Source organism: Passer domesticus, unplaced genomic scaffold (assembly GCF_036417665.1).
Source record: "Passer domesticus isolate bPasDom1 unplaced genomic scaffold, bPasDom1.hap1 HAP1_SCAFFOLD_261, whole genome shotgun sequence".
In the NCBI taxonomy this organism is placed as follows: domain Eukaryota; kingdom Metazoa; phylum Chordata; class Aves; order Passeriformes; family Passeridae; genus Passer; species Passer domesticus.
Window position 1 is genome coordinate 21,992 of NW_026990040.1, and position 24,776 is coordinate 46,767.

The window sequence follows — 24,776 nt, forward strand, 5'->3', positions numbered from 1 at the left end:
GGTTGGGAACCTGAAATTCAGGGTTGGGAACCCGAAATCCGAGGTTGGGAACCCGAAATTTGGGGTTGGGATCAAAAATTCTGGGATTTGGGACCTGAAATCCAGGATTGGAACCGCCAAAATTTGGGACTGGGATCAAAAAATCTGGGATTGGGATCAAAAAATCCGGGATTGGAACCCCTAAAATCTGGGATTGGGACCCCAAAATTTGGGATAGGGAGCAGGAATTTAAGATGGGACCCCCAAAATCTGGGATTGGGATCAAAAATTCTGGGATTTTGGACTAAAATTTTGGGATTGGGCTTCCAATATCTGGGGTTTGAGATGTGGGATTTGGGATTGGGACTCCGAATTTTGGGATTGAGGGGCCAAAATCTGGGATTGGGACCCGAAATTTGGGATTGGGGGCCGCAAATCCCAGGATTTCACCCCAAACTCCCCAAATTTTGGGGACCTTCCCCTGTTTTTCCTGGTTTTTTAGGGAGAACAAGGAAAACCAGGAAGCCCCGGCCAGGCCGGACCCCCGGACCCGTGGTGAGTGAGAGCCCCAAAATTGGGGATCCCGAAAAATGGGGATCCCGAAAAATGGGGATCCAAAAAATGGGGATCCCAAAAAATGGGGATCCTAAAAAATGGGGATGCCAAAAAATGGGGATCAAAAAAATGGGGATCCCAAATTTATCCCCATCCCAAAAAAAAGGGAATCCCAAAAAGTGGGGATCCCAAAAAATGGGGACCCCAAAAAAATGGGATCCCAAATTTATCCCCATCCCAAAAAATGGGGATCCCATAAAAGGATCCCAAAAAACTGAGGATCCCAAATTTCCCTTTTTCCCCAAAAAGATGGGGATCCCAAATTTTCCCTTTCTAAAAATGGGACCCCCCCCAAAAAAAGGCATCCCCAAATAAAAGGAATCCCAAAAAAAGGGGATTCCCCCCAAAAAGGGGACCCCAAAAAAGGGGATCACCTAAAAAGGGGATCCCAAAAAAAAGGGATCCTAAAAAAGGGATCCTAAAAAAAAGGGGGATTCCCAAAAAAGGGGACACCAAGAAAGGGGATCCCCAAGAAAAAGGAGATTCCCCCAAAAAAAGATCCCAAAAAAGGGATCCTAAAAAAGGGGGATTCCCCCCAAAAAAGGGATCCCAAAAAAGGGGGGATTCCCCCAAAAAAGGGGGATTCCCAAAAAAGGGGGATTCCCAAAAAAGGGGGATTCTCCCCAAAAAAGGGGGATTCCCCCAAAAAGGGGGATTCTCCCCAAAAATGGGGGATTCTCCCCAAAAAAGGGCGATTCTCCCCAAAAATGGGATCCCAAAAAAGAGGGATTCTCCCCAAAAAAGGGATCCCAAAAAAGGGATCCCAAAAAAGGGGGATTCCCCCCAAAAAAGGGATCCCAAAAAAGGGGGATTCCCCCAAAAAAGGGATCCCAAAAAAGGGGGATTCTCCCCAAAAAAGGGGGATTCCCCCAAAAAAGGGGGATTCTCCCCAAAAAAGGGATCCCAAAAAAGAGGGATTCCCCCAGAAAAGGGATCCCAAAAAAGGGGGATTCCCCAAAAAAAGGGGGATTCCCAAAAAAGGGGGATTCCCAAAAAAGAGGGATTCTCCCCAAAAAAGGGATCCCAAAAAAGGGGGATTCCCCCAAAAAAGGGATCCCAAAAAAGGGGGATTCCCCCAAAAAAGGGATCCCAAAAAAGGGGGATTCTCCCCAAAAAAGGGATCCCAAAAAAGGGGGATTCCCCCAAAAAAGGGGGATTCCCAAAAAAAGGGGGATTCCCAAAAAGAGGGATTCTCCCCAAAAAAGGGATCCCAAAAAAGGGGGATTCCCCCAAAAAAGGGATCCCAAAAAAGGGGGATTCCCCCAAAAAAGGGATCCCAAAAAAGGGGGATTCCCCCAAAAAAGGGATCCCAAAAAAGGGGGATTCTCCCCAAAAAAACGGATCCCAAAAAAAGGGGGATTCCCAAAAAAGGGGGATTCTCCCCAAAAAAAGGGATCCCAAAAAAGGGGGATCCTCCCCAAAAAAGGGATCCCAAAAAAGGGGGATTCCCCCCCAAAAAAGGGATCCCAAAAAAGGGGGATTCTCCCCAAAAAAGGGGGATTCTCCCCAAAAAAGGGGGATCCCAAAAAAGGGGGATTCTCCCCAAAAAAGGATCCCAAAAAAGGGGGATTCCCCCAAAAAAGGATCCCAAAAAAGGGGGATTCCCCCAAAAAAGGGATCCCAAAAAAGGGGGATTCTCCCCAAAAAAGGGATCCCAAAAAAGGGGGATTCTCCCCAAAAAAGGGGGATTCCCCCTAAAAAGGGGGATTCCCCCAAAAAAGGGATCCCAAAAAAGGGGGATTCCCAAAAAGGGGGATCCCAAAAAAGGGGGATTCTCCCCAAAAAAGGGATCCCAAAAAAGGGGGATTCTCCCCAAAAAAGGGGGATTCTCCCCAGAAAAGGGGATTCCCCCCAAAAAAGGGGGATTCCCAAAAAAGGGGGATTCTCCCCAAAAAAGGGGGATTCCCAAAAAAGGGGGATTCCCCCCCAAAAGGGGATCCCAAAAAAGGGGGATTCCCCCAAAAAAGGGATCCCAAAAAAGGGGGATTCTCCCCAAAAAAGGGGGATTCTCCCCAAAAAAGGGGGATTCTCCCCAAAAAAGGGGGATTCCCCTCAAAAAAGGGGGATTCCCCCCAAAAAAGGGGATTCTCCCCAAAAAAGGGGGATTCTCCCCAAAAAAGGGGGATCCTCCCCAAAAAAGGGGGATTCCCAAAAAAGGGGGATTCCCCCAAAAAAGGGGGATTCCCCCAAAAAAGGGGATTCTCCCCAAAAATGGGATCCCAAAAAAGGGGGATTCTCCCCAAAAAAGGGGATTCTCCCCAAAAAAGGGGATTCCCAAAAAAGGGGGATTCTCCCCAAAAAAGGGGGATTCCCCCCAAAAAAGGGATCCCAAAAAAGGGGGATTCTCCCCAAAAAAGGGATCCCAAAAAAGGGGGATTCTCCCCAAAAAAGGGATCCCAAAAAAGAGGGATTCCCCCAGAAAAGGGATCCCAAAAAAGGGGGATTCCCCCAAAAAAGGAATCCCAAAAAAGGGGATTCTCCCCAAAAATGGGACCCCAAAAAAGGGGGATTCTCCCCAAAAAAGGGATCCCAAAAAAGGGATCCCAAAAAAGGGGGATTCCCGATTCCCCCCCAAAAAAGGGGGATTCTCCCCCAAAAAGGGGATTCCCCCCAAAAAAGGGGGATTCTCCCCCAAAAAGGGGATTCCCCCCCAAAAAAGGGGGATTCTCCCCCAAAAAAGGGGGATTTTCCCCCAAAAGGGGACCCCCATTGACCCCAAACCCCGCAGGGGCCCCCCCGGCCTGCCCGGCCTGAAGGGAGACACCGGAGCCAAGGGGGAGAAGGTGAGAGACCCCAAAAACCCCCAAATTCACCCCAAAATACACCCCCAAATCCACCCAAAATCGAAAAAAATCCCCCAAAATCCCCCCAAAAAACCCCAAAACCCACACAAAATCCACCCAAAACCCCAAAATCCTCCCCAAAATCCACCGAAAAAAAATCCCGAAAACCAAAATAAAAAAAAATCCCCCCAAACCCCCCTCAAGTGCACCCAAAATCGCCCCAAAAAAGCCCAAAACACAAAAAAATCGCCCCAAAATCCACCCAAAATCCCCCAAAACCCCAAAATTCACCCAAAATGCCCCCAAAACCCCAAAATCCAAAAAATCTCCCCAGAACCCGCCTAAAATCCACCCCAAATCCCCCCAAAATCCACCCAAATCTCCCCAAAATTCACCCCAAAAACACCCCAAAAAAAACCCCAAAAACCAAAATCCAAAAAAATCTGCCCAGAACCCGCCCAAAATCCAAATAATCCCCCCAAAATCCCCCAAAATTCCCCCCAAAAACCCCTAAAACCCCAAAATCCACCCAAATTCCCCAAAAATCCCAAAATCAAAAAAAAAAACCCCAAAATTCCCCCCCCCCAAAAAAAACCTAAAGCCCCCCCAAAACCCAAAAGGAAAGAAATCCCCCCAAAATCCCCCAAATCTGGGGAGGTCAGGAACCCCAAAATCCCCAAAATTCCTCCCAAAATTCCCGAAATTCCCAAAACGTCCAAATCCCAAAAAAATTCCCCCAAATCTGGGGGCGTTGGGAGCCCCAAAATCCCTCCGCAGGAACCCCAAAAATCCCGGTATTTCCCCCCAAAATCCCTGCTTTTTCCCCAAATATTCCCAAATTTGCCCAAATTCCCTTTTTTCCCGCCCAAAATTCAGGAATTTTCCCAAAATCCCGGATTTTTTCCCTCAAAAATTCCCTTTTTTCCCCCCCAAAAAATTCCCATTTCCCCCCCCAAATCCCGAGTTTTTCTCCCAAAAAATCCTTTTTCCCCCCCAAAATCCCCTTTTTTTCCTAAAATCCCATTTTTTCTCCCCAAATTCCCGTTTTTCCCTCCAAAATTCAAGAATTTTCCCAAAATCCCGGATTTTTTCCCTCAAGAATTCACAGTTTTCCCCCAAAAAAATTCCCTTTTTCCCCCAAAATCCCCACTTTTTCTCCCAAAAAATTCCCTTTTTTCCTCAAAAAATTCCCTTTTTTCCCAAAATCCCATTTTCTCTCCCCAAAATATTCCCGAATTTGCCCAAATTCCCTTTTTTTTTCCCGCCCCACAATTCAGGAATTTTCCCAAAATCCCCGATTCTTTCCCCCCCAAAAATTCCCTTTTTTCCCCACAAAACATTCCTTTTTCCCCCCAAAATCCCGAGTTTTTCTCCCAAAAAATCCCTTTTTCCCCCCAAATTCCCTTTTTTTCCTAAAATCCCATTTTTTCTCCCCAAATTCCCTTTTTTCCCTCCCAAAATTCAGGAATTTCCCCCCCAAAAAATTCCCATTTCCCCCCCAGAAAATTCCCTTTTTCCCCCCAAAATCCCGAGTTTTTCTCCCAAAAAATCCCTTTTCCCCCCCAAAAAATTCCTTTTTTCCTAAAATCCCATTTTTTCTCCCCAAATTCCCCGTATTTCCCTCCCAAAACTCAGGAATTTTCCCAAAATCCCCAATTTTTTCCCTCAAAAATTCACGGTTTTCCCCCCAAAAAAATTCCCTTTTTTCCCCCCAAATCCTGAGTTTTTCTCCCAAAAAATCCTTTTTTTAAACTCCTAAAAATTCCTTTTTTCCCAAAATCCCTGAATTTCCCCCCAAAATCCCATAATTCCCCCAAATTCCGTTTTTGCCCAAAATCGGGATTTTTCTCCCCGTTTCAGGGTCACCCGGGGCTGCTGGGGCTGCTGGGCCCCCCCGGGGAGCCGGGGGACAAAGGGGAGCGGGGCCGGCCCGGGCCCCCCGGGAGCGCCGGCGCCAAGGGGGACACGGTGAGCAGCAACAAAATGGGGTGAAAAACCCGGATTTTGGGAAAAAATGGGAAAAATGGGGAAAAATGGGGATTTTGGGGGAAAAAATGGGAAAAAATGGGTTAAAAATGGGGTTTTGGTCAGGGGAAAATGGGTAAAAAATGGAACGGGGAACTCCAGGACAAAGGGGCACACGGTGAGCAGCAAAAAAATGGGGTGAAAAAGCGGGATTTTGGGAAAAATGGGGGAAAATGGGGGAAAATGGGGATTTTGGGGGAAAAAATGGGAAAAAATGGGTTAAAAATGGGTAAAAATGGGTTTTGGTCGGGGGGGAAATGGGGAAAAAATGGAACTGAGACCTCTGGGATCAAGGGGGACACGGTGAGCGAAAAAATGGGGGGAAAAAGCGGGATTTTGGGGAAAAATGGGAAAAAAATGTGGATTTTTGGAGAAAAAATGGGGGAAAATGGGTGAAAAATGGGGATTTTGGGGGGACAAAGGGGAGCGGGGCCGGCCCGGGCCCCCCGGGAGCGCCGGCACCCAGGGGGACGCGGTGAGCCAAAAAACATGGGCGATTTTGGGGTGAAAAAGCGGGATTTTGGGAAAAAATGGGGGTTTTTGGAGAAAAAAAAGGGTTAAAAATGGGGATTTTGGGGGGGACAAAGAGGAGCACGGCCGGCCCGGGCCCCAAGGGAGCCCCGGCACCAAGGGGGACGCGGTGAGCCAAAAAACATGGGCGATTCTGGGGGTGAAAAACCCGGATTTTGGGAAAAAATGGGGAAAAGTGGGGGTTTTTGGAGAAAAAAAGGGTTAAAAATGGGTTAAAATGGGTTAAAAATGGGGTTTTGGTCGGGGGGAAATGGGGAAAAACTGGAACTGAGACCTCTGGGATCAAGGGGGACACGGTGAGCGAAAAAATGGGGTGAAAAAGCGGGATTTTGGGAAAAAATGGGGAAAAATGTGGATTTTTGGAGAAAAAATGGGGGAAAATGGGTGAAAAATGGGGATTTTGGGGTTAAAAATGGGGATTTTGGGGTTAAAAATGGGGATTTTGGGGGAAGAAGGAAAAAAATGGGAACTGGGTTGGGGATTTTTAGGGGAAAAAAATGGAAATTTGGGGGGAGAATGGGAAAAAATGTGGAAAAAATGGGACTTTGGTGGGGAAATGGGAAATTTTGGGGACAAAATGGGATTTGGGGGGGGAAAAGGGGATTTTTTTTGGGAAAAGGGGATTTTTGGGGATAAAAAGGGGGATTTGGGGGAAAAAATGCAATTTCTGGGATGGGATTTGGGGGGAAAAATGGGATTTTGGGAGGAAAAAGGCGTTTGGGGGAAATTTGGGGCATTTGGGGGAAATTTGGGGGATTTTGGGTGGGTAATTTTTTGGGGGGTCTCTCCACAATTCCCAGGGGATCCCCGGAGCCGCCGGAGCCTTGGGACCCTCGGGACCCCCCGGACACCCCGTGAGCGACCCCCGCCCCAAATCCCCAAAATTCCCTCCCCAAAATCCCCAAAATTCCCAGAATTTCCTTCCCCAAATTCCCCTAAAATCCCCTCCCCAAATTGCCCCCAAATCCCCCCAAAATCTTCTTCCCAAAATTCCCCCTCCCCAAAATCCCCAATTCCCCAAAATCCCCAATTCCCCCAAATTCCCTTCCCCCAAATCCCCAAAATTCCCTGAAATCCCCAAAATTCCCCTCAAAATCTCCTTCCCAAAATTCCCCCTCCTCAAATTCCCTCTCCCCAAAATTTCCCAAATTCCTTCCCCAAAATTCCCAAAAATCCCCTCCCAAAATCCCTAAAACTTCCCAAAATCCCAAAATTCCCCTCCCCAAAATCCCAAATTTCACAGAATTTCCCTCCCCAAAATCCCCCCAAATTCCCCCAAAATCTCCTTCCCAAAATTCCCCCTCCCCAAAATTTCCCAAATTCCCCTTCCCAAAATCCCAAAATTCCCTCCCCGAAATTCCCTTCCCAGAATTTTCCTCCCCAAAATCCCCAATTCCCCAAAACCCCAAAATTCCCCCAAAATTCCCCAAAATCCCCAAAATTTCATCCCCAAAATCCCTAAAATTCCTTCCCCAGAATTCCCCAAATCCCAAAATTCCCCCTCCCAATTCCCCAAAATTTCCTCAAAATCCCCAAATCCCCCTCCCCAAATTCCCCTCCCAAAATTCTCCTCCCCGAATTCCCCTTCCCCAAAATCCCCAAAATTCCCAAATCCCCAAAATCCCCTTCCCAAAATTCCCTTCCCAGAATTTTCCTCCCCAAATTCCTTCCCCAAAATTCCCCAAATTCCCCAAAATTTCCCCAAAATTTCCCCAAAATTCCTTCCCCAGATCCCCCAAAATTCCCCAAATTCCCCCTCCCCAAAATCCCCCTCCCAAAATTTTCCAAAATTCCCCAAAATCCCCCAAATTTCCCCACCCCAAATCCCCCTCCCCAATTTCCCTTTTCCCAAAATCCCCCAAAATTTCCCCAAAATTTCTTCTCCACGTCCCCCTCCCCAAAATTCCCTTCCCAGAATTTTCCTCCCCAAAATTCCCCAAAATTTCCCTTTTCTCCAAATCCCCCTCCCCAATTTCCCTTTTCCCAAAATTCCCCAAATCCCCCCAAAATTCCCCAAATTCCCAAATTCCCCCTCCCAAATTTTCCAAAATTCCCCAAATTCCCCCAAAATTCCCTTCCCAGAATTCTCCTCGCCAAATTCCTTCCCCGAAATTCCCCCTCCCCAAAATTCCCCAAATTCCCAAATTTCCCTTTTTCCCCAAACCCCCCTCCCCAATTTCCCTTTCCCCAAAATTCCCCAGAATTTCCCCAAAATTCCTTCCCCAAACCCTCCGAAATTCCCCGAATTTCCCCAAAATCCCCCAAAATCTCCCCAAAATCCCCGGATTTTTGACCCCTCCCCTTTTTCCCCTCCCCCGCAGGGTCCGGCCGGGCCCAAAGGAGCCAAAGGAGCCATGGTGAGACCCCCCCCAAAATACCCCAAAATCGCCGCAAAACCACCCCGAAAATCCCCCGAGACCCCGCCCCAAATAAAACCCCAAATCCCCGAAAAAACCCCAAAAAAACCCCAAAAAAACTCCTAAAAATCCCCCCCAAAAAACACCAAAATCACACCAAACCCACCCCAAAAATCCCCCGGGACCCCGCCCCAAATAAAACCCCCAAATCCCCTAAAAAACCCAAAAAAACAACCCCAAAAAAACTCCCTCAAAAACACCAAAAAACCCCCAAAATCACCCCGAAAATCCCCCGAGACCCCCCCAAAATAAAACCCCCAAATCCCCTAAAAAAACCAAAAAAAACCCAAAAAAAACCTCAAAAACATTCCCTCAAAAACACCAAAAAAACCCCCAAAATCACCCCAAAAATCCCCCGGAACCCCCCCAAATAAAACCCCCAAATCCCCTAAAAAACCCAAAAAAAAAACCCCAAAAAAACTCCCAAAAATCCCCCCCAAATACCCCAAAATCACCCCAAAAATCCCCCGGGACCCCCCTCAAATAAAACCCCCAAATCCCCTAAAAAACCCAAAAAAACCCCAAAAAAACTCCTAAAAATCCCCCCCAAATACCCCAAAACCACCCCAAAAATCCCCCGGAACCCCCCCCAAATAAAACCCCCAAATCCCCTAAAAACCCCAAAAAACCCCCCCAAAAAAACTCCCTCAAAAACACCAAAAATACCCCAAAATCACCCCGAAAATCCCCCGAGACCCCCCCCAAATAAAACCCCCAAATCCCCTAAAAACCCCAAAAAAAAAAAAAAAACCAAAAAACTCCCAAAAATCCCCCCCAAAATACCCCAAAATCACCCCAAAAATCCCCCGGGACCCCCCCCAAATAAAACCCCCCAAATCCCCTAAAAACCCCAAAAAAAAACCCAAAAAAACTCCCAAAAATTCCCTCAAAATACCCCAAAATCACCCCAAAAATCCCCCAGAACCCCCCCAAATAAAACCCCCAAATCCCCTAAAAACCCCAAAAAAAAACCCAAAAAAACTCCCAAAAATCCCCCCCAAAAAACACCAAAATCACCCCAAAAATCCCCCGGGACCCCCCCGAAATAAAACCCCTAAATCCCCAAAAAAACCCAAAAAAACTCCCAAAAATCCCCCCCAAAATCACCCCAAAAATCCCCCGGGACCCCCTCAAATAAAACCCCCAAATCCCCTAAAAAACCCAAAAAAACTCCCAAAAATCCCCCCCAAAATCACCCCAAAATCACCCCAAAAATCCCCCGGGACCCCCCCCAAATAAAACCCCCAAATCCCCTAAAAAACCCAAAAAAAACAACCCCAAAAAAACTCCCTCAAAAACACCAAAAAAACCCCAAAATCACCCCAAAAATCCCCCGAGACCCCGCCCCAAATAAAACCCCCAAATCCCCTAAAAAACCAAAAAAAAAAACCACAAAAAAACTCCCCAAAATCCCCCCCAAAATCACCCCAAAATCACCCCAAAAATCCCCCGGGACCCCCCCCCAAATAAAACCCCCAAATCCCCTAAAACCCCCAAAAAAACACCCCAAAAAAACTCCCCAAAATCCCCCCCAAAATCACCCCAAAATCACCCCAAAAATCCCCCGGGACCCCCTCAAATAAAACCCCCAAATCCCCTAAAACCCCCCAAAAAACCCCAAAAAAACTCCCCAAAATCCCCCCCAAAATACCCCAAAATCACCCCAAAAATCCCCCGGGACCCCCCCCAATAAAACCCCCAAATCCCCTAAAAACCCAAAAAAACACCCCAAAAAAACTCCCTCAAAAACACCAAAAATACCCCAAAATCACCCCCGAAAATCCCCCGAGACCCCGCCCCAAATAAAACCCCCAAATCCCCTAAAAACCCCCCAAAAAAAAAAAAAAAAACCTCCCAAAAATCCCCCCCAAAATCACCCCAAAATCACCCCAAAATCACCCCAAAAATCCCCGGGACCCCCCTCAAATAAAACCCCCAAATCCCCTAAAAACCCCAAAAAAACCCCAAAAAAACTCCCAAAAATCCCCCCCAAAAAACACCAAAATCACACCAAACCCACCCCAAAAATCCCCCGGGACCCCCCCAAATAAAACCCCCAAATCCCCTAAAAAACCCAAAAAAAAACCCCACAAAAAAACTCCCCAAAATCCCCCCCAAAATCACCCCAAAATCACCATAAAATCGCCCTAAACCCACCCCAAAAATCCCCCGAGACCCCACCCCAAATAAAACCCCCAAATCCCCTAAAAACCCAAAAAAAAAACCCCAAAAAAACTCCCAAAAATTCCCTCAAAATACCCCAAAATCACCCCAAAAATCCCCCGGGACCCCCCCGAAATAAAACCCCCAAATCCCCTAAAAAACCCAAAAAAACTCCAAAAATCCCCCCCAAAATCACCCCAAAAATCCCCCGGGACCCCCTCAAATAAAACCCCCAAATCCCCTAAAAAACCCAAAAAAAAACCCCAAAAAAACTCCCTCAAAAACACCAAAAAACCACCAAAATCACCCCAAAAATCCCCCGAGACCCCCCCCAAATAAAACCCCCAAATCCCCTAAAAAACCCAAAAAAAAACCCCAAAAAAACTCCCCAAAATCGCCCCCAAAATACCCCAAAATCACCCCAAAAATCCCCCGGAACCCCCCCCAAATAAAACCCCCAAATCCCCTAAAAAACCCAAAAAAAAACCCCACAAAAAAACTCCCCAAAATCCCCCCCAAAATCACCCCAAAATCGCCCTAAACCCACCCCAAAAATCCCCCGAGACCCCACCCCAAATAAAACCCCCAAATCCCCTAAAAACCCAAAAAAAAAACCCCAAAAAAACTCCCAAAAATTCCCTCAAAATACCCCAAAATCACCCTAAACCCACCCCAAAAATCCCCCGGGACCCCCCCGAAATAAAACCCCTAAATCCCCTAAAAAACCCAAAAAAACTCCCAAAAATCCCCCCCAAAATCACCCCAAAAGTCCCCCGGGACCCCCTCAAATAAAACCCCCAAATCCCCTAAAAAACCCCAAAAAACCCCCCCAAAAAAACTCCCTCAAAAACACCAAAAATACCCCAAAATCACCCCGAAAATCCCCCGAGACCCCCCCCAAATAAAACCCCCAAATCCCCTAAAAACCCCAAAAAAAACCCCAAAAAAACTCCCTAAAATCCCCCCCAAAATCACCCCAAAATCACCCCAAAAATCCCCCGGGACCCCCCTCAAATAAAACCCCCAAATCCCCTAAAAAACCCAAAAAAACCCCCAAAAAAACTCCCTCAAAAACACCAAAAAAACACCAAAATCACCCCAAAAATCCCCCGGGAACCCCCCCAAATAAAACCCCCAAATCCCCTAAAAACCAAAAAAACAACCCCAAAAAAACTCCCAAAAATCCCCCCCAAAATACCCCAAAATCACCCCAAAAATCCCCCGGGACCCCCCCCAAATAAAACCCCCAAATCCCCTAAAAAACCCAAAAAAAAAACACCCCAAAAAAACTCCAAAAAATCCCCCCCAAAATACCCCAAACCCACCCCAAAAATCCCCCGGGACCCCCCCCAATAAAACCCCCAAATCCCCTAAAAACCCAAAAAAAAACCCACAAAAAAACTCCCAAAAATCCCCCCCAAAATCACCCCAAAATCACCCCAAAACCACCCCAAAAATCCCCTGGGACCCCCCCCAAATAAAACCCCCAAATCCCCTAAAAAACCCAAAAAAACTCCCAAAAATCCCCCCCAAAATCACCCCAAAAGTCCCCCGGGACCCCCTCAAATAAAACCCCCAAATCCCCTAAAAAACCAAAAAAAACTCCCAAAAATCCCCCCCAAAATCACCCCAAACCCACCCCAAAAATCCCCCGGGACCCCCCCCCAAATAAAACCCCCAAATCCCCTAAAACCCCCAAAAAAAACCCAAAAAAAAACTCCCAAAAATCCCCCCCAAAAAACACCAAAATCACCCCAAAAATCCCCCGGGACCCCCCCAAATAAAACCCCCAAATCCCCTAAAAACCCAAAAAAACACCCCAAAAAATTCCCTCAAAAACACCAAAAAAACCCCAAAATCACCCCAAAAATCCCCCGAGACCCCGCCCCAAATAAAACCCTCAAATCCCCTAAAAACCCAAAAAAAAAAACCACAAAAAAACTCCCCAAAATCCCCCCCAAAATACCCCAAAATCACCCCAAAAATCCCCCGGGACCCCCCCCAAATAAAACCCCCAAATCCCCTAAAAACCAAAAAAAACACCCCAAAAAATTCCCTCAAAAACACCAAAAAAAACCCCAAACCCACCCCAAAAATCCCCCGGAACCCCCTCAAATAAAACCCCCAAATCCCCTAAAAACCCCAAAAAAAAACCCCAAAAAAACTCCCAAAAATCCCCCCCAAAATACCCCAAAATCACCCCAAAAATCCCCCGGGACCCCCTCAAATAAAACCCCAAATCCCCTAAAAAACCCCAAAAAACCCCCCCAAAAAAACTCCCTCAAAAACACCAAAAATACCCCAAAATCACCCCGAAAATCCCCCGAGACCCCCCCCAAATAAAACCCCCAAATCCCCTAAAAACCCCAAAAAAAAAAAAAAACACAAAAAACTCCCAAAAATCCCCCCCAAAATACCCCAAAATCACCCCAAAAATCCCCGGGACCCCCCCCAAATCAAACCCCCAAATCCCCTAAAAAACCCAAAAAAAACCCCCAAAAAAACTCCCTCAAAAACACCAAAAAAACACCAAAATCACCCCAAAAATCCCCCGAGACCCCCGCCCCAAATAAAACCCCCAAATCCCCTAAAAACCCAAAAAAAACACCCCAAAAAAACTCCCAAAAATCCCCCCCAAAATCACCCCAAAACCACCCCAAAAATCCCCCGGGACCCCCCCAAATAAAACCCCCAAATCCCCTAAAAACCCAAAAAAACACCCCAAAAAATTCCCTCAAAAACACCAAAAAAACCCCAAAATCACCCCAAAAATCCCCCGAGACCCCGCCCCAAATAAAACCCTCAAATCCCCTAAAAACCCAAAAAAAAAAAACCACAAAAAAACTCCCCAAAATCCCCCCCAAAATACCCCAAAATCACCCCAAAAATCCCCCGGGACCCCCCCCAATAAAACCCCCAAATCCCCTAAAAACCCAAAAAAAAACCCACAAAAAAACTCCCAAAAATCCCCCCCAAAATCACCCAAAATCACCCCAAAAATCCCCCGGGACCCCCTCAAATAAAACCCCCAAATCCCCTAAAAACCCAAAAAAACACCCCAAAAAATTCCCTCAAAAACACCAAAAAAACCCCAAAATCACCCCAAAAATCCCCCGAGACCCCGCCCCAAATAAAACCCCCAAATCCCCTAAAAAACCAAAAAAAAAAACCACAAAAAAACTCCCAAAAATCCCCCCCAAAATACCCCAAAATCACCCCAAAAATCCCCCGGGACCCCCCTCAAATAAAACCCCCAAATCCCCTAAAAAACCCCAAAAAAACCCCAAAAAAACTCCCAAAAATCCCCCCCAAAAAACACCAAAATCACACCAAACCCACCCCAAAAATCCCCTGGGACCCCCCCAAATAAAACCCCCAAATCCCCTAAAAAACCCAAAAAAAAAACCCCACAAAAAAACTCCCCAAAATCCCCCCCAAAATCACCCCAAAATCACCCAAAATCGCCCTAAACCCACCCCAAAAATCCCCCGAGACCCCACCCCAAATAAAACCCCCAAATCCCCTAAAAACCCAAAAAAAAAACCCCAAAAAAACTCCCAAAAATTCCCTCAAAATACCCCAAAATCACCCCAAAAATCCCCCGGGACCCCCCCCAAATAAAACCCCCAAATCCCCTAAAAAACCCAAAAAAACTCCCAAAAATCCCCCCCAAAATCACCCCAAAAATCCCCCGGGACCCCCTCAAATAAAACCCCCAAATCCCCTAAAAAACCCAAAAAAAAACCCCCAAAAAAACTCCCAAAAATCCCCCCCAAAATACCCCAAAACCACCCCAAAACCACCCCAAAAATCCCCCGGGACCCCCCCAAAATAAAACCCCCAAATCCGCTAAAAAACCCAAAAAAACCCCCAAAAAAACTCCCCAAAATCCCCCCCAAAAAACCCCAAACCCACCCCAAAAATCCCCCGAGGCCCCGCCCCAAACCATCCTGACACCCCCCAAAAAAACCCCAAAAAATCCCCTAAAAACCACCAAAGAAACCCCAAAAATCCCCCAAATTCCCCCCAAAAAAACCTCCGAATCCCCCCAAAAATCCCCCAAAATTTCCCCAAAATAACCCATAAAAAAACCCCCCAAAAATGCCCCCAAATCCCCCCAAAAAAAACTCAAAAAACCCCCAAAAACCTCCCCCAAAAAACCCCAAAAATACAAAAAAAAAATCCCAAAAATCCCGTGAGACCCCGCCCCGAAATCTTCTGACACGACCCCAAAAAAACCCCAAAAATCCCCTAAAAACCCCCAAAAAACCCCAAAAACCACCCCAAAAAACCCCAAAAAACCCCCAAAAAACGCAAAAGCTCCCACATTCCCCCCAAAATTGCCAAAAACCCTCAAAAAACCCCCAAAAATCCCCCCCAAAAAACCCAAAAATGCCCCAAACCCACCCCAAAAATCCCCCGAGACCCCGCCCCAAAACCCTCCTGAGACCCCCCAAAAAAACCCAAAAATCCCCTCAAAAACACCAAAAAATAGCAAAAAACCAAAAAAAAACCACCAAAAAATCCCCAAAAAATCCCCAAAAAATCCCCAAAAAATCCCGTGAGACCCCGCCCCAAAATCTTCTGAGACCCCCCCAAAAAAGGCAAAAAATCCTCCCAAAATTCCCCAAAAATCCCCAAAAAAATCCCGAGACCCGCCCCAAAACCCTCCTGAGACCCCCCAAAAAACCCCAAAAATTCCCTGAAATAACCCAAAAAAACCCCAAAAATCCCCCCAAATTCCCCTCAAAAAAACCCCACAAACCTCCCCCCAAAAAACCCAAAAATAAAAAAAAAAAATCCCAAAAATCCCGTGAGACCCCGCCCCGAAATCTTCTGACACGGCCCCCAAAAAACCCCCAAAAATCCCCTAAAAACCCCCCAAAAAAAACCCAAAAACCCCCCAAAATCCCCCCAAAATACCCAAAAATGCCCCAAACCCACCCCAAAAATCCCCCGGGACCCTGCCCCAAAACCCTCCTGAGATCCCCCCAAAAAAACCCCCAAAAATCCCCTAAGAACCACCAAAAAAAACCCCAAAAAAACCAAAAAACAAAACAAAAACACCAAAAAAACCCAAAAAACTCCAAAAAATTCCCTCAAAAACACCAAAAAAACCCCAAAACAAACAAAACAAAAAAAAAAAACCAAAAAAAACCCAACCCCCCCCAAAATCCTCTGAGACCCCTCCCCAAAATCTTCTGACATGACCCCAAAAAAAACCCCAAAAAACCCTCAAAAATCCCCCAAAACTCAAAAAAATCCAAAACCCCCCAAAAATCCCCTAAAAAACAGCAAAAAACCCCAAAAATCCCCCAAATTCCCCAAAAAAACCTCAGAATCCCCCCAAAAATCCCCCAAATTCCCCCAAAAAAACCCCAGAATCCCCCCAAAAATCCCCCAAATTCCGCCAAAAACCCCAGAATCCCCCCAAAAATCCCCCAAATTCCCCTCAAAGAACCAAAAAATCCCCAAATATCCCCAAATTTGCCCAAAATCCCCCGAATTTGCCCCAATCCCGCAGGGCCAAGCGGGACCCAAAGGACAGCGGGGACCCCCCGGGCCCCCCGGACACCCCGTGAGCACTCGGGGGGTTTGGGGTTTTGGGGTTTGGGGGTTTGGGTTTGGGGTTTGAGGTTTGGGATTTGGGGTTTTGGGGGTTTGGGTTTGGGGTTTGGGGTTTGGGGATTTGGGGTTTGGGGTTTGGGTTTGGGGTTTGGGGGTTTTGGGGTTTGGGGTTTTGGGGTTTGGGGTTTGGGGTTTGGGGTTTTTGGGGTTTGGGGTTTGGGGGTTTTGGGGTTTGGGGTTTGGGGTTTTTGGGGTTTGGGGTTTGGGGGTTTTGGGGTTTGGGGTTTTGGGGTTTGGGGTTTGGGGTTTGGGGTTTTTGGGGTTTGGGGTTTGGGATTTTGGGGTTTGGGGGTTTGGGGGTTTTGGGTTTGGGGTTTTTGGGGTTTGGGATTTTGGGGGTTTGGGGTTTGGGTTTTGGGGTTTGGGGTTTGGGGTTTTTGGGGTTTTGGGATTTGGGATTTGGGATTTGGGATTTGGGGTTTGGGGTTTGGGATTTGGGGTTTGGGATTTGGGATTTGGGGTTTGGGTTTGGGGTTTGGGGTTTGGGATTTGGGGTTTGGGTTTGGGGTTTGGGGTTTGGGTTTGGGTTTGGGGTTTGGGGTTTGGGTTTGGGGTTTGGGGTTTGGGGTTTGGGGTTTGGGGTTTGGGGTTTGGGGGGTTTGGGTTTGGGGTTTGGGGTTTGGGATTTGGGGTTTGGGGTTTGGGGTTTGGGGTTTGGGGTTTGAGGTTTGGGATTTGGGGTTTGGAGTTTGGGGTTTTTGGGGTTTTTGGGGTAATTGGGATTTGGGGTTTGGGGTTTTTGGGGTGTGGGGTTTGAGGTTTGGGTTTTGGGGTTTGGGGTTTGGCGTTTGGGGGATTTGGGGTTTTGGGGTTTTTGGGGTTTTGGGGTTTGGGGTTTGGGGTTTTGGGGGTTTTGGGGGTTTTGGGGTTTTTGGGGTTTTGGGGTTTTGGGGTTTGGGGTTTTGGGGGTTTTGGGGTTTTTGGGGTTTGGGTTTGGGATTTTGGGGATTTGGGGGTTTGGGGGATTTGGGATTTTTGGAGTTTGGAGTGTTTGGGGATTTGGGTTCAGGATTTCAGGAGTTTAGGGATTTGGGGCTTTTGGGGGTTCGGGATTTAAGGGATTTGGGCGATTTTGGGCGTTTGGGGAGTTTGGGGTTTGGGGATTGGGGTTGGGGATTTGGGGTTTCGGGTTTTGGGCTTTTTGGGATTAGGGGTTTGGGATTTTGGGGTTTGGGATTTGAGGAATTTGGGGTTTGGGGGTTTGGGAATTGGGGGATTTGGAGTTTGGGGAAATTTTGGGGATTTTGGGGTTTGGGATTTTAGGGGTTTGGGATTTGGGGTTTGGGTTCTGGGGGGTTTGGGGTTTGGGTTTGGGATTTGGGGGTTTAGGGTTTTAGGGATTTAAGATTTTAGGGATTTAGGGTTTTGGGATTTTGGGGGTTTTGGGGTTTGGGTTTTTTTGGGAATTTGGGTTTGGGGGATTTTGGGGAGTTTTGTGTTCGATTTTTGCCATTTCGTGTGGCATTTCTGTGATTTTCGCTGCATTTCTGGCTCCAATTTCGGCGATTTTGGGTCAGATTTCGTGATTTTGGGTCAGATTTCGGCGATTTCGGGTCAGATTTCATGATTTTGGGTCAGATTTCATGATTTTGGGTCAGATTTCGGTGATTTGGGGTCAGATTTTGGCGATTTTGGGTCAGATTTCGGCGATTTTGGGTCAGATTTTGGCGATTTGGGGTCAGATTTTGGCGATTTTGGGTCAGATTTCGGCGATTTTGGGTCAGATTTCAGTGATTTTGGGTCAGATTTCGGCGATTTTGGGTCAGATTTCGGTGATTTTGGGTCAGATTTCGTGATTTTGGGTCAGACTTTGGTGATTTTGGGTCAGATTTCGGTGATTTTGGGTCAGATTTCGGTTGGTCAGATTTGATTTGGGTCAGATTTTGTGATTTTGGGTCAGATTTGTGATTTTGGGTCCCTGATTTTTGGGTCAGTTTTCGTGATTTTGGGTCAGATTTTGGTGATTTTGGGTCAGATTTCATGATTTTGGGTCAGATTTCGGCGATTTTGGGTCAGATTTCGTGATTTTGGGTCAGATTTCGGTGATTTGGGTCAGATTTCGGTGATTTGGGTCAGATTTCGGCGATTTTGGGTCACATTTCGGCGATTTTGGGTCAGATTTCATGATTTTGGGTCAGATTTCTGAATTTGGGTCAGATTTCGGCGATTTTGGGTCAGATTTCGGCGATTTTGGGTCAGGTTTCGTGATTTTGGGTCAAATTTCGTGATTTTGGGTCAGATTTCGTGATTTTGGGTCAGATTTCGTGATTTTGGGTCAGATTTCGGCGATTTTGGGTCAGATTTCAGTGATTTTGGGTCAGATTTCATGATTTTGGGCCAGATTTCGGGTTATTTGGGTCAGATTTCATGATTTTGGGTCAGATTTCGGCGATTTTGGGTCAGATTTCGTGATTTTGGGCCAGATTTCATGATTTTGGGTCAGATTTCGGTGATTTTGGGTGAGATTTTGGGTCAGATTTCGGCGATTTTGGGTCAGATTTCAGCGATTTTGGGTCAAATTTCATGATTTTGGGTCAGATTTCGGCGATTTTGGGTCAGATTTCATGATTTTGGGTCAGATTTTGGCGATTTTGGGTCAGATTTCGTGATTTTGGTCCAGATTTCAGTGATTTGGGTCAGATTTTGGCGATTTGGGGTCAGATTTTGGTGATTTTGGGTCAGATTTTCGTTATTTTGGGTCAGATTTCGGCAATTTCGGGTCAGATTTCAGTGATTTTGGGTCAGATTTTGGCAATTTTGGGTCAGATTTCGGCGATTTTGGGTAAGATTTCGTGATTTTGGGCCAGATTTCATGATTTTGGGTCAGATTTCGGTGATTTTGGGTCAAATTTCATGATTTTGGGTCAGATTTCGGCAATTTTGGGTCAGATTTCATGATTTTGGGTCAGATTTCGGTGATTTTGGGTCAGATTTCGTGATTTTGGGTCAGATTTTGGCGATTTGGGGTCAGATTTTGGTGATTTTGGGTCAGATTTCGTGATTTTGGGTCAGATTTTCGTTATTTTGGGTCAGATTTCGGCAATTTCGGGTCAGATTTCAGTGATTTTGGGTCAGATTTTGGCAATTTTGGGTCAGATTTCGGTGATTTTGGGTCAGATTTCGGCAATTTTGGGTCAGATTTCATGATTTTGGGTCAGATTTCGGTGATTTTGGGTCAGATTTCGGCAATTTCGGGTCAGATTTTGGCGATTTTGGGGTCAGATTTTGGTGATTTTGGGTCAGATTTCGTGATTTTGGGTCAGATTTTCGTTATTTTGGGTCAGATTTCGGCAATTTCGGGTCAGATTTCAGTGATTTTGGGTCAGATTTTGGCGATTTTGGGTCAGATTTCAGTGATTTGGGTCAGATTTCAGTGATTTGGGTCAGATTTTGGCGATTTGGGGTCAGATTTTGGTGATTTTGGGTCAGATTTCGTGACTTTGGGTCAGATTTTCGTTATTTTGGGTCAGATTTCGGCAATTTCGGGTCAGATTTCAGTGATTTTGGGTCAGATTTTGGCAATTTTGGGTCAGATTTCGGTGATTTTGGGTCAGATTTCGGCAATTTTGGGTCAGATTTCAGTGATTTGGGTCAGATTTCGGCGATTTCGGGTGAGATTTCGGCGATTTTTTCCCTGATTTGTGCCGACTTTTGCTCGTTCCCGCAGGGCCCTCCGGGCGACTCCATCCAGCCGCTGCCGCTGCGGCTCCCCCGGAAATCCAAGCGCTCCCTGCCGGCGCCCCCGGAACGGGGCGAGCTCCCGCATTTCGGGGAATTCCGGGAATTCCGGGATTTGGGGGATCTGGGGGACGTGCTGGGCGGGCTGCGCGCGGAGCTGGAGCGGCTGCGGAACCCGCCGGGCTCGCGGGAGCACCCGGCGCGCTCCTGCCGCGACCTGCGCCTCGGCCCACCCGCGCCTGCCCGACGGTGAGAGAGATTCGGGGGGAAATCCGGGCGTTTTGGGGAAAATCTGGGGGTTCAGGGGGAAATTTGGGAAAAAATCGGATTTTTTGGGGGTGAAATCCGCGGGTTTCGGGAAAAAATCTGATTTCTTTGGGGTGAAATTTGGGAAAAAATCGGATTGTTTTGTGGGTGAAAATCTGATTTTTTGGGGGTGAAATCCGGGAATTTCGGGAAAAAATCTGAGGGTTCGGGGGAAATTTGGGAAAAAATCTGATTTTTTGGGGGTGAAATTTGGGAAAAAACCTGATTGTTTTGGGGTGAAATTTAGGAAAAAATGTGATTTTTTGGGGTGAAATTTGGGAAAAAACCTGATTGTTTTGGGGTGAAATTTGGGAAAAAATCGGATTTTTTGGGGGGAAATCCGCGCGTTCGGGAAAAATCTGGTTTTATTGGGGCGAAATTTGGGGAAAAATCTGATTTTTTGGGGGTGAGATTTGGGAAAAAATTGGATCTTTTGGGGGAAATCCGGGGGTTTTGGGAAAAATCTGGGGGTTCGGGGTGAAATTTGGGAAAAAATTGTGATTTTTTGGGGGTGAAATTTGGGAAAAAAACCTGATTGTTTTGGGTGAAATTTGGGAAAAAATCTGATTTTTTGGGGGTGAAATTTGGGAAAAAATCTGATTTTTTGGGGTGAAATTTGGGAAAAAATCTGATTTTTTTTGGGGTGAAAATTTGATTTATTGGGGTGAAATCCGGGGATTTTGGGAAAAAGCTGATTTTTTGGGGGTGAAATCCGGGGATTTGGGGAAAAAATCTGCTTGTTTTGGGGTGAAATTTGGGAAAAGATCTGATTGTTTTGGGGTGAAATTTGGGAAAAAATCGGATTTTTTGGGGGTGAAATCCGCGGGTTTCGGGAAAAAATCTGAGGGTTCGGGGGAAATTTGGGAAAAAATCTGATTTTTGGGGGTGAAATTTGGGAAAAAATCTGATTTTTTGGGGTGAAATTTGGGAAAAAATCTGATTTTTTGGGGGTGAAATTTGGGAAAAAATTGGATCTTTTGGGGGGAAATCCGGGGGTTTTGGGAAAAATCTGAGGGTTCGGGGGAAATTTGGGAAAAAATCTGATTTTTTGGGGGTGAAATTTGGGAGAAAAATCTGATTTTTTGGGGTGAAATTTGGGGAAAAAATCTGATTTTTTTGGGGGTGAAAATTTGATTTATTGGGGTGAAATCCGGGGGTTTCGGGAAAAAATCTGGGGTTTTTTGGGTGAAAATCTGATTTTTTGGGGTGAAATCCGGGGATTTGGGGAAAAAATCTGATTGGTTTGGGGGGAAAATCTGATTTATTGGGGTGAAATCCGGGGGTTTTGGGGAAAAATCTGATTTTTTTGGGGTGAAATCCGGGGATTTTGGGAAAAAGCTGATTTTTTGGGGGTGAAATCCGGGGATTTGGGGAAAAAATCTGCTTGTTTTGGGGTGAAATTTGGGAAAAGATGTGATTGTTTTGGGGTGAAATTTGGGAAAAAATCGGATTTTTTGGGGGGTGAAATCCGCGGGTTTCGGGAAAAAATCTGAGGGTTCGGGGGAAATTTGGGAAAAAATCTGATTTTTTGGGGGTGAAATCCGGGAAAAAATCTGATTGTTTGGGGTGAAATCCGGGAAAAAAATCTGACTTTTTGGGGTGAAATTTGGGAAAAAATCTGATTTTTGGGGGTGAAATCCAGGGATTTCAGGAAAAAAAATCTGATTGTTTTGGTGTGAAAATCTGATTGTTTTGGGGTGAAATCGGGTGATTTGGGAGAAAAAAATCTGATTTTTTGGGGGTGAAATTTGGGAAAAAATCTGATTTTTTTGCAGTGAAATCCGGGGATTTTGGGAAAAAATCTGATTGTTTTGGGGTGAAATCCGGGGGTTTCGGGAAAAAATCTGATTGTTTTGGGTTCGAATCCGGGGGTTTTGGGAAAAAATCTGATTTTTGGGGGGTGAAAATCTGATTTTTTGGGGTGAAATCCGGGGGTTTTGGGGTGAAATCTGATTTTTTGGGGTGAAATCCGGGGGTTTTGGGGTGAAAATCTGATTTTTTGGGGTGAAATCCGGGGGTTTTGGGGTGAAATCTGATTGTTTTGGGTTTGTTTTTGCAGGGGAATATTGGATCGACCCCAACCAGGGCTGCGCCCGCGATTCCTTCCGCGTTTTCTGCAACTTCACGGCGGGCGGGGAGAGCTGCCTGCAGCCCCAGAGCCGCGAGGTGCGCGGAACCTTCCGGAAGGGGCCCGAGGCCGGGGGAAACACAGAAAATATCCTGGGGAAAAAACCCCCAAAAAAAACCAAAAAAAAACTAAAAAAAAAAACAAAAAAAAAAACCAAAAAAAAACCCAAAAAAAAAACCACCCACAAAAAAACCCCAAAAAAACCAAAAGAAAAAACCAAAACAAAAAATAAAATAAAGTAAACATAAAATAAAATAAAATAAAATAAAGTAAAATAAAATAAAATAAAATAAAGTAAAATAAAATAAAATAAAATGAAGTAAAATAAAATAAAGTAAAATAAAGTAAAATAAAATAAAATAAAATAAAATAAAATAAAATAAAATAAAATAAAATAAAATAAAATAAAATAAAGTAAAATAAAATAAAATAAAGTAAAATAAAATAAAATAAAATGAAGTAATATAAAATAAAGTAAAATAAAATAAAATAAAATAAAGCAAAATAAAATAAAGTAAAATAAAATAAAATAAAATAAAATAAAATAAAATAAAATAAAATAAAATAAAATAAAGTAAAATAAAATAAAATAAACACCAAAAAAACCAAACCAAACCAAACCAAACCAAAAACAAAACAACAAAAAAAAACAAACAAAAAAAACCACCACCAAAACAAAACAAAAAAAAATCAAAAAACCCAAAAAACCACCAAAAATCCCCCAAGCAAAAACCCTGAAAAATCATGGGGAAAAATCCTGAAAAAATCCTGAAAAAATCCCTGAAAAATCCGCAAAAATCCCTTAAAAAACTGAAAAAATCCCTTAAAAAACCTGAAAAAAAAACGAAAAAACCCCTGAAAAAAATCCCTGAAAAAAACTGAAAAAAATCCCTGAAAAAAACGCAAAAATCCTGAAAAAAAAACTGAAAAAATTGCTGAAAAATCCCTAAAATTCCTGAAATTTCTGAAAAAAGCCAAAAAAATCCTGGAAAAAACTGAAAAATCCAGAAAAAAACCCTGGAAAATCCCCAAAATCCCCAAATTCCCAATCCATGGAATCCCAAAATTCCGAGGGACTGGTTTCCCAAAATTCCAAATCTGTGAAATCCCAAAATTCCCAAGGATTGTGATCCCCAAATTTCCCGATCCATGGAATTCCCAAATCCCAAAATTCTTGAGGATTCAGGATCCCAAAATTCCCAAACTCTGAAATCCCAAAATTCCCAAATCTGTGAAATCCCAAAATTCCCAATCCATGGAATCCCAGAACCCCCCAAAATCCCAAATTCCCAAACTCTGAAGTCCCAAAATTCCCAAGGACCAAGATCCCAAAATCTCCAAATCCATGAAATCCCAAAATTCCCAATCCATGAAATCTCAAAACCCCCAAACTCTGAAATCCCAAAATTCCCAAATCTCTGAAATCCCAAATCCCCAAATCTCTGAAATCCCAAATTCCCAAACTCTGGAATTTCAGAATTCCCACACTGTGAAATCCCAAAACTCCCAAGGATTGTGATCCCAAAATTCCCCAATCCATGGAATCCCAAAATCCACAAATCCCAAAATTCCCAATCCATGGAATCCCAAAATTTCCAAAAATGTGAAATCCCCAAAATTCCCAAGCCGTGAAATCCCAAAATTCCCAATCCACGTGATCCCAAAATTCCCAGACTGTGAAATCCCCAAACTCCCAAACTCTGAAATCCCAAATTCCCAAACTCTGAAATCCCAGAATTCCCAAATCTGTGAAATCCCAAAATTCCAAAAACTCTGAAATCCCAGAATTCCCAAATCTGTGAAATCCCAAATTCCCAAACTCTGAAATCCCAAATTCCCAAATCTCTGAAATCCCAAATTCCCAAACTCTGAAATCCCAAAATTCCCAAATCTGTGAAATCCCAAATTCCCAAACTCTGAAATCCCAGAATTCCCAAATCTATGAAATCCCAAATTCCCAAATCTGTGAAATCCCAAATTCCCAAATCTCTGAAATCCCAAATTCCCAATCCACGTGATCCCAAAATTCCCAATCCACGTGATCCCAAAATTCCCAGACTGTGAAATCCCCAAACTCCCAAACTCTGAAATCCCAAATTCCCAAACTCTGAAATCCCAAAATTCCCAAATCTCTGAAATCCCAGAATTCCCAAACTCTGAAATCCCAAATTCCCAAAACTCTGAAATCCCAGAATTCCCAAATCTGTGAAATCCCAAATCCCCAAACTCTGAAATCCCAGAATTCCCAAATCTCTGAAATCCCAAAATTCCCAAACTCTGAAATCCCAAAATTCCCAAATCTCTGAAATCCCAGAATTCCCAAATCTGTGAAATCCCAAATCCCCAAACTCTGAAATCCCAGAATTCCCAAACTCTGAAATCCCAGAATTCCCAAACGCTGAAATCCCAAATCCCCAAACTCTGAAATCCCAGAATTCCCAAATCTGTGAAATCCCAGAATTCCCAAACTCTGAAATCCCAAATCCCCAAACTCTGAAATCCCAAATCCCCAAACTCTGAAAT

At 45.0% G+C, this 24,776-nt stretch overlaps 1 protein-coding gene across 1 annotated transcript in view; it reads left to right on the top strand.

Annotated features, from left to right (window-relative positions):
- Positions 1-22,321, top strand: part of LOC135292268 (collagen alpha-2(XI) chain-like) — a gene marked incomplete at its 3' end in the record, with an annotated part of 40,363 nt that extends 18,042 nt beyond the window's left edge. Inside the window, 9 exon segments of the mRNA XM_064406476.1 lie at positions 482-534; positions 3,323-3,377; positions 5,238-5,345; positions 6,734-6,787; positions 8,255-8,290; positions 16,038-16,091; positions 19,809-20,045; positions 20,047-20,068; positions 22,185-22,321. Of these exon segments, the coding sequence (XP_064262546.1) occupies positions 482-534; positions 3,323-3,377; positions 5,238-5,345; positions 6,734-6,787; positions 8,255-8,290; positions 16,038-16,091; positions 19,809-20,045; positions 20,047-20,068; positions 22,185-22,321 (756 nt within the window).
- Between the last annotated feature and the right edge of the window lie 2,455 nt (positions 22,322-24,776).